Source organism: Schistocerca cancellata, chromosome 1, assembly GCF_023864275.1.
Source record: "Schistocerca cancellata isolate TAMUIC-IGC-003103 chromosome 1, iqSchCanc2.1, whole genome shotgun sequence".
In the NCBI taxonomy this organism is placed as follows: domain Eukaryota; kingdom Metazoa; phylum Arthropoda; class Insecta; order Orthoptera; family Acrididae; genus Schistocerca; species Schistocerca cancellata.
This window is the reverse complement of record NC_064626.1, coordinates 672503295-672519958: the sequence shown is the minus strand read 5'-3', so window position 1 is coordinate 672519958 and position 16664 is coordinate 672503295. Positions and strand designations below refer to the sequence as shown.

Below are 16664 nucleotides of genomic sequence, written 5' to 3'. Positions count from 1 at the left end.
TTCTCGAGGAGATGGTGAATTGTCTGGATGTGATCCATAGTCGAAATAACTTTCCAAATCCCACTTGCTCAACCCATCACTATGGCCAATTAGTTGGGGACATACACATAACAAAGTGATAGAGAGAGAGGGAGAGGGAGGGAATGGAGGGGAGAAGCAATAAATTTTCCTTTCTCATCATCCGTACAAAAGGCAGCTGGTGATGGTTGATAAAAAAGGTCTCAGTCTTTTATTGAACAATACAAATCATTAGATCACATCTGATACTAAAATGTAATCACTGTTGAAATCTGTCACATATATATCATAACTATCTGAAACCACTATAAACCTACAATGTGTAAACAGTGGTAAAATTTTCCATTTACATAACCTTCACCTGCATCACACAGGATCCATCAGAGTAACTGACAAGTAATTCTCTACAGACAGTCATCTGAATATATGCAATGAAAGGAAAATGACATTTTCAGAGATTATAACAGATTACCTTATGTGCTTGATAAAAAGCACATTTGTTTTATCATTTCAGTAATGTTAAATTTTAAGAGTCATCTTCTGAAGAAGATTCCTTTTCTGAAGAATCTTCTGCTTCTTTTTTTCTAATAGTGTTTTGAATTTTGGCTCTATGTTGATGGTGTTCTTCAGGAGTGGTAGAATCTGACACTTCTTGTTGAAACTCTACTCCACCCATCTTTACAGCTATTGGTCTGCCATTGCCCAACAAATCATTTCTTTCATTGCTTGCAGCTGGCACCGAGTCTACAACTGATGGTATGGGTGTAGCACTGCTTACACTCACAGCTGCCTCAAATTGTGACAATGTCCCATCTTCAGGGACAGCTGGCTGCTGTGCCTGGGAAATAGCATTTGCATCAGCTTCACCATACATTACAGCTGCCCCAACAACTGTGGCTTGTCCTTCATATTGTGAATCTGTTGTGACTTCAAGTTTGATTCTTTCCTGCTCTTCCTCACTGTCTGTATCATCATCTGCACCTGGGTGATGAGATACAAAATGTTGTGGTCCATCTTGAGAAGATGACAGTTTTGATCCTGGCTTCTGCCAGACCTTCTGGGCATCCTAAAGAAAGAAAAAAATGGTTATTACACAATGAAAGCAATGCTTACTTACTGGTAGTAGTTTTAATTCGGAAACAAGAAACACAACAATTGTGAGATCAGGACATCTCACAAAATATGACACGTGATGTAGTCAGCCAATAGCATTATCACAGTTAAGTAGTGCATGCACACAAATAGGAAAAGTTAATGGCATACATTAATATGCATAGTGTTGCTACAAGAAAAGCAGAGCTTTCACATATAATATTGGTCTCTACAGTTAATAAGCTGCAAGAGAAGCTAAACTTTCACGTATAATGTCGACCTTTTTCGCAAGTGTTACACTTTAAGATACATCACACAAATGTGCCAGTAAAAGTTTTAATACTGACATAAATGTCTGATCTTCTGGGCTTGAAATTTTTTCTACATGGTCACCCTCAAATAATTGAGTTTTAAATGAGAGTCAAATGCTCTGTGATTTAAGAAATTCATTGTACGTTTTCGCACTTTGTTCATCTTGCATAAAAGGAAATTTACTTTGAAACTAACACTTTTCAATCAATCATTCGCAATATTTTCCTGGGACCTGTTAGAAAGAGGTTCGTTTCAGCAGTTGCCATAGAGCGCCAGATAACAGGCATCACTGTGCTTGCGCAGCTACGATGACGCAGGAAGCCCGTATATTCCTACATTACATTATGTCATAAAAGAAACAAGGCATCAGAGGAATTCCGTGAACCATACTAAAATGCATAATTCAGCTTAAAGTGCACATTCGTATGTCCAGATTCGGTTGTAAATTTTCTTGGAGTACCAGAACTGTATTGTATCATTTTTGTTTTCTTTTTTATTATGGCATAATGCCATATGTGCTATAAGTTGAAAACATGCTCTTTTGAAATACAGCAAACAGTTGAAACTATCCAATAGTATCTTTTAAAAGATACCAACCATTTTCTCCATCAGCTCTCCACAGTTCCCATTCCTTTATCACCCTGCATCCTGCTCATCACTGTCGATGCCACCTCCCTCTACACTAACATCCCCAATGCCCATGGACTTGTCACTACTGAACACTACCTTCCCCAATACATGAGTTACTCCAAACTTACAACCTCCATCTTGCTCACCATGACAAAATATATGATCACTCACAACTATTTCTCCTTTAAAGGGATCACCTGCAAACAAATTGTGGTACAGCAATGGGCAGCCGCATCCTATGAGAACCTGTACACGAATAATCTAGAGGAACCCTTCCTAAACACACACAATCCAAAACCCCTCACCTGATTGAGATTCATTGATGACATATTCATAAGGTTGAGGACACACTACCCACATTTCTCCAGAACTCCAAACATTCTGCCCCATTCACTTATTCACTGGTACTCATCAACTCAACAAGCCACCTTCCTCAATGTTGACCTCTACACCAAGGATTGCTACATCACCACTTCTGTCCATATCAAACATACTAATCACCAACAACACCTCCACTTTGACAGCACCTACCGTACTACACCAAGAAGTTCCTTCCATACAGTCTCCCACCCAGTGTTGTTGCAACTGTAATGACGAGCAGTCCCTCTCCAAATATGCCAAGGGTATCACTGAAGCTTTCACAAACAGAAATTACCTTTCCAACCTTGTCCAGAAACAGATCTCCCATGCCTTGCCTCTCCAATCACCCATCACTTTTCACATACCCACTACTCAGCCACAAAGGAGCACTTCTGTCATGACTCAGTACCATTTAGGACTGGAGCAACTGAATCGTGCTCTCCACCAGGGTTTCAACTACCTCCCTTTGAACCATGAAATGAGGGATATCCTCCCACATTGGTCATCTGAGCCCACCAATCCTACACAATATTCTTGTCCACCTCAACTCCAGCATACTTTCAGCACCTTGTCTCACGGCTCATATCCCTGCAATAGATCTAATTGCAAGACCTGTCCCACACATCCTCCCACTACCATCAAATCTAGATCTGTCACAGGCATCTCCTACCATATCAGAGGCAGCAACCACTGTGCAACTTTCTATGTGGGCACAACAACTAAGGCAACCGAGAAGCTGCCAGTCCACTTGAAGGACCACTGCCAAATTGCAGCCAATAGACAGCTGGACCACACAGTTGCTGAACATGATGTGCTTCACTTTAATGACTGGTTCACAGCCTGAAACATCTGGATTCTTCCTGCCAAAGTCAGTTTTCTGAATTTTGCTGGTGAGAACCCTCCCCGCAACATATCCTTCATTTCCGTAACTCTGCTGGCCTCAACTTTCGCTAATCCCTGTCCTCCATCTACCTAACCCCTTCTATGCTCCCACTCCTGAACTACGTACATTTTCTATACCACCATCACACCTACATAGTCCTTTCCTATTCTCCACTTCTCTCTTCCCCCCACCCCTGAACCCCTCCCCCTCCATCACAGCTCCGTCACTGCATATAGCACCCCTATCCTGTCCTCACCATGTCCGTTCATGCTCCCATAGACAGCACAGCATCTTACCCTAATGCTATCCTGCTATCAATCTGCCTCCACGTCCCATGTGTCCTCTCTTACCCCCACCTGCCGCCCCATACTCTCATCACACAGCGCCCAGCAGACTGCTGCTCATATCCGATGTAGTTGGCCCCCAGCACTCTGAGACAGTGGCCACATGTGTTGTGCTTGTGTAAATATTTTCTATTTCAAAAGAAGGACATTGTTTGAAAGCTTAATTATTTTAGCAGTCTTTTTAATTGCACCTGTCCGTGATTCAACTGTGGTGCGTAGCAATCTACCCTTTCCATTGTTTAAGTACCCTGCTTACTGTTATTGGACAGGATTAGACCAAATACCTAATTTAGTTAGTTTAGACAGTTACATTTTCCATAGATCATTTGAACGATTCTTTAATCAAAATGATATGGAACAACGAGTCAGTTTACAGGATATGTATACATGATTAGCGTTAACATACGTTACAGTTTTTTGGTCCTGCCCATGCAACCTCCTCCTTTTTTTTTACCAGTTTATCATAGGATATTTATCTATGGGATGTAGGGAGTTGTCCCCGAAAAATGATTTTAAATTAGATTTAAAACTTGGTTTGCTAGCTATCAGACATTTTATGTTATTGGGCAAATGATCAAAAAAGTTTTTTGCTGCATATTGAACTTCTTTCTGAGCCACTGACAGCTTTAATAATGAGTAATCAATGTCATTTTTTCATCTGGTGTTGCTGGTATGTACATCTCTGTTCTTCTTGAACTGTGATGAATTATTTATGACAAATTTCATTGCCAAATACAGTGTGTTTGAAAATTCCTGTTACAAACTTCTAGGACTTGTAGAGGGGAGTGAGTATGTAATCGATGTCTGGAAATGTACCGTTTCCCTTCTATGACAGTTTCAAGTCAAATGTGTAACTCATCCAATTCTCCTTGAGGAACTGAATTAGGCATGTCGCAGAACAATTATTAGGTAACAATTCAAAAACAAACATAACAAAAATTCATTTTATCACTTAAGCACGTTTGTTTCTATTAACACTCAAAAATTAGATGTTTACAGTACTCCAAAACAAAAAATAGCATACCATACTGTACATACGGAACAGTGCTGATGCATTCTAACAGTGGGTTGATGTGGTGACCACCAAGTTGTTATAGACAAGTATCTATGAAGCAGGTTCTTGTACACTCTCTCCTTCCACTTGGTCTCTCTTCAATTTCTAGTGAAGTGACCAGAACTTGTGCCAGCAGATCTTCCTCTGTTTCTGCAAGAATTAAACTTTGCATATGACCCACAAGAAGTAGTCCATAGGAGTTAAATCCAGTCATTGTGGCGGCCAAACAGTTGGAACACCTTGGCCTATCCATCTTTCACCATATCATCTGTTGAGATGTCTCTGAACCATACGTGAGAAGTGAGGTGGAGCACCATCATGCTGAAATTGCATTGCCTGATGGACATTCAGTGGCATAGATCCCAAGAACCAGGTTTAATATTTTTGCAGGAAGATGAAGTATGAAGGAGCAATCAGCTTGAGTGGAAGGAGGTATGACCATTCAGAATACCTGTCCACATGTTAATACCAAACCAGTGCTGAAACCCCTGAACATGTGTGGTACGAGGGTTTTCATCTCCCAAGAGATGTCTGTTTCGCGAATTAAGAAGACAGTTCGTAGTGGACTCACATTCATCTGTGAACAGAACTCAATGTGGAAATGGCTGTGTTGATGTCGCAGTGCAGGAACCATATGCCGCAGGCGATGCATTGTGGAAAATTGGGTAGACCAATAGCATGTACCCTTTGTAAGTGGTACAGATGTAGTTGCTCAAGCACACCATCCCACACGATACTGTGAGTAACACCCATTGTACATGCAATTGTTTGAATGCTTAACAGGTCTTCGTCAGCATGATACACTACATCTTCTTCAAATTCAGGCCATTGCCATTGCCATTGTCATGGCGCCTTCTCATGAAGGTAACTGTTTCTCAAAGCCACTGCATAACTGGGAAAAAGTTTGTGTAATGGCATGCTGCATTGCAGAAAACATTCATGATACAGCCAACTAGCAGTGCTTCCCTTACGTCAAGCTTTGCTATACACAACGAGCACGTCTGAATACTCTGAAAATGTGTACCAAACTATGTTTACTGTATCAGATATGCATATGCATTGAATAGGCCTTGCAGCAAGACAAACATTAAGTGACAGTGAGTGATTACCTCATGTGGTACACATCATCCTGTCTACAATATTGCGTACCAGGACAAGTAACTCTGAGACCTTTCTCTTTCCCTCAGCAGACATGGACGCATTACACACACGACTACAGTCTCAGGCAACTGAAACCACACTGTGGTTATAGTTGCCTGAGACTACAGTCATGTGTGTGGGTTGCGTTCGGGTGAGTGTTTATGTGTGTATACTGTTGATATAGTTCAAAACCAATAGCTTAATTCCTTTTCCTTTTTTTTTCACCACAATATACAGGGTGATTCAAAAAGAATACCACAACTTTAGGAATTTAAAACTCTGCAACGACAAAAGGCAGAGCTAAGCACTATCTGTCGGCGAATTAAGGGAGCTATAAAATTTCATTTAGTTGTATATTTGTTCGCTTGAGGCGCTGTTGACTAGGCGTCAGCGTCAGTTGATGCTATGATGGCGACCGCTCAACAGAAAGCTTTTTGTGTTATTGAGTACGGCAGAAATGAATCGACGACAGTTGTTCAGCGTGCATTTCGAACGAAGTATGGTGTTAAACCTCCTGATAGGTGGTGTATTAAACGTTGGTATAAACAGTTTACAGAGAATGGGTGTTTGTGCAAAGGGAAAAGTTCTGAACGGCCGAGAATGAGTGATGAAAATGTAGCACGCATCCAGCAAGCATTTGTTCGCAGCCCAGGAAAATCGACTCGCAGAGCTAGCAGAGAGCTGCAAATTCCACAATCAACTGTATGGAGAGTCCTACGAATGGATGGAGCGCCACCACATTGGCACTTATCTGTCCGTAACTACCTGAACGTCAACTACCCGAGGCCATGGATCGGCCGCCAGGCAGCCTGTGACAGAGCACTTCATCACTGGCCTCCAAGAAGCCCTGATCTTACCCCCTGCGATTTTTTCTTATGGGGGTATGTTAAGGATATGGTGTTTCGGCCACCTCTCCCAGCCACCATTGATGATTTGAAATGAGAAATAACAGCAGCTATCCAAACTGTTACACCTGATATGCTACAGAGAGTGTGGAACGAGTTGGAGTATCGGGTTGATATTGCTCGAGTGTCTGGAGGGGGCCATATTGAACATCTCTGAACTTGTTTTTGAGTGAAAAAAACCTTTTTAAATACTCTTTGTAATGATGTATAACAGAAGGTTATATTATGTTTCTTTCATTAAATACACATTTTTAAAGTTGTGGTATTCTTTTTGAATCACCCTGTATTTTACACATTTACCAACTGATCCATTAGATCACAAATCAGATGGCAAGGTAGAGAGAACTGTGGCTACATTCAGTCAACAGATGCAATTTCCACTCTGCTACCTCCCTAAAAAATCAGCACTGAACTTATTTCTCAGTATGTATCAGACTAAGCCACTGAATGAGTGCAGCAGAGTTACAGCATGACAGACAGCATTTAATGTATTTGTGCACTTAATGTTACCTTTTGACTCAAAATAATTTTTCCCTAGTTGGTCTAGGTTCAGTAGGTACACCACAAAATGAATACAGCAATGGGAAGTGCTTGGTAGTCTGTACATAATGGGAAGAGTAAAAGTAACAGCTCACTGCGTAGTTGAGTCACAGAGTTATCAGTAGGCACATACGTAAGACTGATGATGTTCTTTAGAGCATACTACACAATACATATACACATTCATGTGCAAAAACACGCACTACTACATGTTTACACTGTGCCAGTCAATTACATTTAAATGTAAAATTCCGCACTTCGCAAAACGAAAAAACATAGTATCCTATATCAGTGAGTCACTGTTGGAATCAATAAACTCATAAAAATACCTAGGCATAACACTTTGTAGGGATATGAAATGAAATAATCACTACGTTCAGTTGTGTATAAAGCAGGTGGCAGACTTCACTTTATTAGTAGAATACTAGGGAGTTCTAAAATATCACTCAAGTGTGTGGGACCTGTACCAGATAGGACTAACAGGGGATATTGTATGCATATAGAGAAGGGCAGCACGAATGGTCACAGATTTGTTTACTCTGTGGGAGAGTGTCAAGAAATACTGAAGTAACTGAACTGGCAGGCTCTTGCAGATAGACGTAAACTATCATGAGGAAGTGCATTAACGAAGTTTCAAGAACCAGCTTTAAATGATTACTCTAGGGATATACTACATCCTTTACATATCGCACACAGAGATATTGAGGATATGATAATTACTGTATGTACATAGGCATTCAAACAATCATTCAACCTGTGCTCCACACATGAATGGAACAAGAAGAACCCCTAATAACTGGTACAATGGGACATACCTGCTGCCACATAGTTCACTGTCATTTGCAGGGTATAGATATAGATCTAGATTACACCAGACTACAACTCAAATTGATTGAGGGGCTGTATCAGCAGAAGTGTGTGAGAAACGAGTGGAAGGAACAGTGGCTGACAGCTGGGACGTAGTGGCAGCAAGTGCACAGGGTAGGAATGTTGCATCTGTGAATTTATTCTGACACAGGCTGAGAGAATTGTGTGTGGTATTCAGTGACTTGGAGTAGTGAACTGAGAGGGGAAGATGGAACAAAAGAGGAGGGATACTGTGGAGAAGATGGTTTAAGTGCAGATGGTAAATGTCCATTCAACACTTGTTTTGAGCTCTCAGTTTATGCTAGCTTTGTCCCACACCCACCTTCACCCTTGCCCCAAGCACCCCACTTCACTGAAGTGAAGTGGGGTGCTTGGGGCAAGGGTGAAGGTGGGTGTGGGACAAAGCTAGCATAAACTGAGAGCTCAAAACAAGTGTTGAATGGACATTTCCCATCTACATACTTCAGAAAAGTTAGTGTTGGGAGGAAGGATACAAAAGGCAAGGGTTGTGAATCACTTACCGATGTTGTGCTCAGCAATGTGTTCTACTAATAAGTGGTCAGCTCTGCTATTGTTTGGTGATGGACATTCACTTGAGTGGATCGCTTGGTAGTGGTCATGCCCACATAAAAGTGTGTGCAAAAGTTACACCAGAGATGGTATCTGGCAGTACTGCTTTTACAGGTATCCTATCTCTGGACAGGAAAGGACTTGTCTGTGACACGACTGAAATAAAATGTGCAGGATAGTTACAAAGGGCAGACCTTGCACCTGGGTCTTCCACAGGCCTATGGACCATGTGACAAGGGGTTGAGAATAGGTGTGGCATAAAGATGGACCAGCAATTTCTTATAGTGAATGGTGCCAGAATACCACTTTGGCAAGCGACAGGGGTGGGAAGGATTGGGAGTAGAATGTTCTTCTGAACTGTGACCCTCAGTTTCATACAGCTAATTTGTAGAACTTATACAACTGCCCCCCCCCCCCCCCCCACCCATGAACCATGGACCTTGCCACTGGTGGGAAGGCTTGCGTGTCTCAGTGATACAGATAGCCATACTGCAGGTGCAACCACAATGGAGGGGTATCTGTTGTGAGGCCAGGCAAACATATGGTTCCTGAAGAGGGGCATCAGCCTTTTCAGTAGTTGCAGGGGCAACAGTCTGGATGATTGACTGATCTGGCCTTGCAACATTAACCGATACGGCCTTGCTCTGATGGTACTGCGAACGGCGGAAAGCAAAGGAAACTACAGCTGTAATTTTTCTCGAGGGCATGCAGCTTTACTGTATGGTTAAATGGTGATGGCGTCCTCTTGGGTAAAATATTCCGGAGGTAAAATATCCCCCATTTGGATCTCCAGGAAGGGAGTACTCAGGAGGACATCGTTATCAGGAGAAAGAAAACTGGCGTTCTACGGATCGGAGCGTGGAATGTCAGATCCCTTAATTGGGCAGGTAGGTTAGAAAATTTAAAAAGGGAAATGGATAGGTTAAAATTAGATATAGTGCGAATTAGTGAAGTTCGGTGGCAGGAGGAACAAGACTTTTGGTCAGGTGAATACAGGATTATAAATACAGAATCAAATAGGGGTAATGCAGGAGTAGCTTTAACAATGAATAAAAAAATAGGAGTGCAGGTAAGCAACTACGAACAGCATAGTGAACATATTATTGTAGCCAAGATAGACACAAAGTCCACACTTACAACAATAGTACAACTTTATATGCCAACTAACTCCGCAGATGACGAAGAGATTGAAGAAATGTACGATGAGATAAAAGAAATTATTCAGATACCAAAGAGAGACAAAAATTTAATTGTCATGGGGGACTGGAATTCGAGAGTAGGAAAAGGAAGAGAAGGAAAAGTAGTGGGTGAATATGGAATGGGGCTACGGAATGAAAGAGGAAGCCGCCTGGTAGAATTTTGCGCAGAGCATAACTTACTCATAGCTAACACTTGGTTTAAGAATCATGAAAGAAGATTATATATGTGGAAGAGGCCTGGAGACACTGGAAGGTTACAGATAGATTATATAATGGTAAGACAGAGATTTAGGAACCAGGTCTTAACCTGCAAGACGTTTCCAGGGGCAGATGTGGACTCTGACCACAATCTATTGGTTATGAACTGTACATTAAAACTGAAGAAACTGCAAAAAGGTGGGAATTTAAGGAGATGGGATCTGGATAAACTTAAAGAACCAGAGTTTGTAGAGAGTTTCAGAGAGAGCATTAGGGAACAATTGACAAATTCAGTGGAAAGAAATACAGTAGAAGAAGAATGGGTAGCTCTGAAAGATGAAATAGTGAAGGCCACAGAGGATCACATAGGTAAAAAGATGAGAGCTAGTAGAAATCCATGGGTAACAGAAGAGATATCGGATTCCATTGACGAAAGGAGAAAATATAAAAATGCAGTAAATGAAAAAGGAGTACAATCATCTCAAAAATGATATCGACAGGAAGTGCAAAATGGCCAGGCAGGGATGGCTAGAGGACAAATGTAAGGATGTAGAGGCACATATCACTAGGGGTAAGATAGATACTGACTACAGGAAAATTAAAGAGACCATTGGAGAAAAGAGAACCTCTTCTATGAATATCAAGAGCTCAGAAGATGGAAAACCAGTTCTAAGCAAAATAGGGAAAGCAGAAAGGTGGAAGGAGTATATAGAGGACTTATACAATACTTGAGAGCAGTATTATGGAAATGGAAGAGGACACAGATGAAGATGAAATGGGAGATATGATATTGTGTGAAGAGTCAGACAAAGCACTGAAAGACCTAAGTCGCAACAAGGCCCCGGGAGTAGACAACATTCCATTAGAGCTACTGATAGCCTTGGGAGAGCCAGCCATGACAAAATTTTCCCATCTGGTGAGCAAGATGTATGAGACAGGTGAAATACCTCCAGACTTCAAGAAGAATATAATAATTCCCAGCCCAAAGAAAGCAGGTGTTGACAGGTGTGAAAACTGCCGGACTATTAGTTTAATAAGTCATGGAAGCAAAATACTAACAAAAATTCTTTACAGACAAATGGAAAACCAGGTAGAAGCCAACCTTGTGGAAGATCAGTTTGAATTCCATAGAAATGTTGGAACATGTGAGGCAATACTGACCCTACAACTTATTTAGAAGATAGATTAAGGAAAAACGTACCTATTTTTCTAGCATTTGTAGACTTAGAGAAAGCTTTTTGACAATGTTGACTGGAATAATCTCTTTCAAATTCTGAAGGTGGCAGGGGTGAAATACAGGGAGAAAAAGACTATTTACAATTTTTACAGGTACCAGATGGCGGTTATAAAAGTTGAGGGTCATGAAAGGGAAACAGTGGTTGGGAAGGGAGTGAGACAAGGTTGTAGCCTATCTCAAATGTTATTCAATCTGTATACTGAGCAAGCAGTAAAGGGAACAAAAGAAAAATTTGTAGTATGAATTATAATCCATGGAGAAGAAATAAAAACTTTGGGGTTTGCCAATGACATTGTAATTCTGTCAGAGACAGCAAAGGACCTGGAAGAGCAGTTGAATGGAATGGACAGTGTCTTGAAAGGAGGATATAAGATGAACATCAACAAAAGCAAAACGAGGATAATGGAATGTAGTCGAATTAAATCAGATGATTCTGTGAGGATTAGATTAGTAAAGTAATAAAGTAATAGATGAGTTTTGCTATTTGGGGAGCAAAATAACAGATGATGGTCGAAGTAGAGAGGATATAAAATGTAGACTGGCAATGGCAAGGAAAGCGTTTCTGAAGAAGAGAAATTTGTTAACATCGAGTGTAGATTTAAATGTCAGGAAGTCCTTTCTGAAAGTATTTGTACAGAGTGTAGCCCTGTATGGAAGTGAAACATGGACAATAAATAGTTTAGACAAGAAGACAATAGAAGCTTTTGAAATTTGATGTTACAGAAGAATGCTGGAGATTAGATGGGTAGATCATGTAACTAACGAGAAGGTACTGCACACAATTGGGGAGAAGAGAAATTTGTGGCACAACTTGACTAGAAGAAGGGATCAGTTGATAGGATATGTTCTGAGGCATCAAGGGATCACCAATTTAGTACTGGAGGGCAGCGAGGAGGGTAAAAATCGTAGAGGGAGACTAAGAGATGAATACACTAAGCAGATTCAGAAGGATGTAGGTTGCAGTAGGTTCTTGGAGAAGAAGCAGCTTGCACAGGATAGAGTATCATGGAGAGCAGCATCAACCCAGTCTCTGGACTGTAGACCACGAAGTCTCCTGAGTGAGCGTGCTAAGTTTCCGGCACTTCTGACATATAGTGTAGCTGCAGGACAGTTTCAAAATGGTGTCTGTAAGTCATGTATGTTAAGAGGCAATGTGCCATCATTGAATTTCTCACTGTAGAGAAAGAAACTGTGTGGAATAATCACAAATGTTTGTGCAATGTATATGGAGCATCTGCTCTTGACAGAAGTACAGTTAGTCACTGTGCATGGAGGGTGAGGTTGTCAGAAGGTGGATCAACGGAGCTCCACGATTCGCAGTGGTCAGGGAGACCATCCACAGCTGTCACACCTGACGTGTTGCAGTGAGCTGATGTTGTCACTAGCCATTAAAGGATGCCATTCATGGAGGATGGTGAGGTGGTGATTCACACAGTGAAGTGCTGGTTCCGCCATCAGGACAAGGGTGGAACTGACAGGGCACGCATACCCTTGTTTAGTGCTGGAGGAAGGCCATAGAATGGGATAGAGATTATGTGAAAAAATAGGGTGTGTAAATAAAACACCATTCTTTCGTGTGTGTAAATCTAATTAAGTTCAATAAAGAATTGTGGAAGGAAAAAAATGTAGTACTTTACTTTCTGGGCAACCCTCGTAAAACATGAAATGTTTATCGTACATACTATACTTACAATGAAAGCCTTAACAAAGGTCAGCATTACATTCTAGCCATTTTAAACCCTGCTGGAATTGACACTAAAGATCTTTGAATTCAACTCCGAACACTAAGCACTAAACATGCATCTTATTTCTTCATATGACTGCGCCAACATACCAACACTGAAACTATTACTACGCAAAGCATAATATAAAGCTTCTCATAGTGTTGCTTAGTAGAACAAATTTGTCAGTATTATTGTGGAAACCACCACCACATGACTTTCATAATATAATCTGATCACTGTAGTGAATACTGCCTGAAATCGACATCATACTTTCATTTAAAGATATATTTGCTATAATTGCTAATGGCGGTAATATTTCTAATGACATTAAATGAGATTAGTGTACAGAATGTGGTTTCAAAATTTTATTGCTCCACGAACATTGCATGACTCCAGACTGAATATTGTCATACCGGTTTACATACTGAATAACGTAAAATAAATTTCTTGAGCTATTACCAACAGTCTTTGGCACTGGCAACAGGAATAAAAATACTGACTGGATCTATATCACCTAAGTAGGAACTTCCTGGAAAGTTCACAGGTTTTAAACTCCAAACTATTCTTGTTTCTGTGTCTGTTAAACATGCACTTTCTGTGAATCACAGAAAGACATTTACATTTTATTTTTATCTTTTATAATGAAACACAATTTTCTGGCCAATCAGTTTTGCAGCAACTGATAACTGACAATTTATGCTATAATGGAAGCATGTTTTCCTGTTACATTAAAAAGACAAATTATTCAATCTTGTTGCTTCTGGTCTGGACAGAGGCTTCATAATGCATTGAAAGACAAATTGAGAAAGCTACCACTACATTCAATTTAATGTATGTGTGATTTCACTTCCATTTCCAATAGGTTCTGCTACATACAAAAGAATAATGGCAATAATGACATTTTTTTTAAAGTGTTGCAGAGGAAAAATAAGGGGGGGGGGGGGGGGAGGGGGGAATTAGTGACAATATTTATGCACACTTCTAGTATTCTCAAGTAGTATAAATTACCATCATGCTCACTTATTAAAATATTTTCTAAAAACATGTCAAAATCATTTACTTTTACAGTATACCTAACACCAAATAATGGGCTTCTCCCATGATTTATTATTCAAACACAAACATTTTCAGCTATATATTTTAAAACATTTTCTGAATACACAAGGAATGCTGAAACACTCACATAAAAAGCAGACTTCAAGGCGTGAACTTTCTGTATGTAAAAATCATACACAAATGTGGCCATCTGTGCCATGTCTGCCATCTCAACAGGACTTCCTGAAGGTGGTTGATCATTTGAACGCTGAGTTGGATAGGTCTCATGTGGAGCCAAGTACAGCTTCAACGGCCTCTGCATAAGCTGTAACACAGAAGATGAATATTCAAGATAAAAGCTTCAGTTATTCTATCATATTTTTCATTGTGAATCGTGTAAATGACAGTAGATATCTTTTTGCATTTTCAACACAAACTTTCAAGATAAAAGCTTCAGTTATTCTATCATATTTTTCATTGTGAATCGTGTAAATGACAGTAGATATCTTTTTGCATTTTCAACACAAACTTTGAATCAATGTACTGCATAACCTTTACTTAAGCACAAGCTGGCTATTAGATTTTTCTATGAACAACTGGATTAGTCACACTTAGTTAGCAGTGTCTAGCACCCCTCTTCACACAAACAATAATAGTGAAATATCCTGGTAAGTATTCCAGGAGAGTGTTGGGGTGCCATCGAGGTTCCTGTCATACTAACCACTGCCAATACTCATTGTTGAAACCAAGCTGCACACCTAACATTTGGTGGTATGGAAGATGTATTCAGTAAAATTGAGGTAAGATTATCTGAAGGCCAATGAATGCACCTCAGCATCATGGAGTGTTCCTCAAACAATTACAATATAATCTGAAAGTGCAGTTACAGCTTAATAGCTTCAAATGCTAGTAGTATTCTGCACAGATTTTCCATTCTGGATCTGGAAGCACAAATGGGGAAGTTTTATTGTAAAAGTAAGAGTCTGTATTAGACAAACTTTACGCATTAAATATTTGTAGTGAAAATAGAAACAGATAGCAAACATATCACGTCCTTTACATGGTGGTGCTTCATCAGGATCATATGATTTCAGCTTACCTGGACTTTAAACAGGTGTATTACCGCTGAAATGTCTACGTTTGTCTGAGGATCAAATGGAACCAGAGATATGATTTTGATTCAGGCAGTTTATTGAATGAAGGTGACTTGTCGTCTTATTTTTGCTCTAAGGAGAGTTGTGGATTTCGGAATTCAGTGGCAACTACACCGAAGACAATGGTGGTAAGCTTATAGTTTGATTGCTGGTTTGCAGGCTGCTTACAAATAAGTGACTGAGTATGAGTTGTGCGGTGGGGTAGCATTTAGTAGATGACAGAGCAGAATCGCTTGATGCTCTCAGAACCTGTAATTAGTACTCAGATATTTGCAAACCATTAAACACGATACATGCAACACACAGAGCATAGCAATAGCTACACAGGATGGAAGAGGACTGCTCTGTTAAAACCTGACTGTCACAGGGACACTGGCAAACACAGCAGAGCCTCACACCTGATGCAGTGGGCCTGTCAGGTGCCTCGGGCTCCACTCTCCTTAGTACAGTACACCTTTCGATGGTATTTTTGTAATACAATCACAGTCACAATAAGCTTGCTGACGTAACACATATACTGTGGATGAATGTTCCCTGTAAATGTGGTCTCACATTGTTGAGGTATTACCAGTTAAGCCTCGGTAGCAGTTGTGGCTTCTTAAATATTTTGCTGTAGATTTCTTGCAGTCCACTGCCATTGTCACTTTGTCATTGTCAGTTGTGTCCACAAATGCATTCTTTATCAAAAAACTCCTATAATGTTGGATAACCAGAATTAAAATTTTATTCTTCTGACACCATCAGGTTGTTGTTCATCACTGAAACTTATGGTTTTTTAAGTTTACAATGTCACACAATCCCAATGATAGATGCTACAAGATCCATTTGACTGAAAACCATTCATACCAGTATTATGTGACAAAGTAAATCTCACTGTTCTTACCAAAATATGAATTAGCAGTCAACTTCAATAATGGACGTACAGCGATGATGAAATTTCTTAAGAATTAGTAATAAAACTCTGCTGAAGGTGAAGTTGCAAAAAAAAACAAAAGTCAATATGTTGATCAAGATACAGTACCTGATTTCACGTACACCGGCGTAAACTTAATCAAAAATACAAATTAATTCATAGTGCCGCACTGTACACTGTACTAAATAGAGTGGACTGTCTGGCCGCCTGTGGGCCCACAGTGTCAGGTGTGAGGCTCTGCTCTGTCTGCCAATGGCCTCATGGCTGTCAACATGTTAATATGTGATTTGTGGACTATTTGACTTCTAAGAGTTCCAGTATTATTTAAACACACAGTGACAATGTATTTAATTCTTTAAACAACAAATTTCAGGCTGAAGGTAAAATCTTTTGGGTTGTTAGGCCGCGTCATATTTTCCCTAAAATAATTGATGTTTCGACCCCTCTGCTGGGATTTTATTCTGGATATTCTGGTGTCCAAACTACTAG

At 40.2% G+C, this 16664-nt stretch overlaps 1 protein-coding gene across 3 annotated transcripts in view; it reads right to left on the bottom strand.

The window, feature by feature from the left end:
- Window positions 1-200: 200 nt before the first annotated feature.
- LOC126183932 (RNA helicase aquarius) overlaps window positions 201-16664 on the bottom strand; it is a 336087-nt gene continuing 319623 nt past the window's right edge. For all 3 annotated transcript variants that reach the window (XM_049926283.1, XM_049926297.1, XM_049926289.1), the window contains 2 exons: window positions 14257-14433; window positions 201-1084 (listed from right to left, as the gene is read on the bottom strand). In XM_049926283.1, the coding sequence (XP_049782240.1) occupies window positions 545-1084; window positions 14257-14433 (717 nt within the window). In that variant the 3' untranslated portion in view covers window positions 201-544. The remainder of the gene's footprint in view (window positions 1085-14256; window positions 14434-16664) is intronic.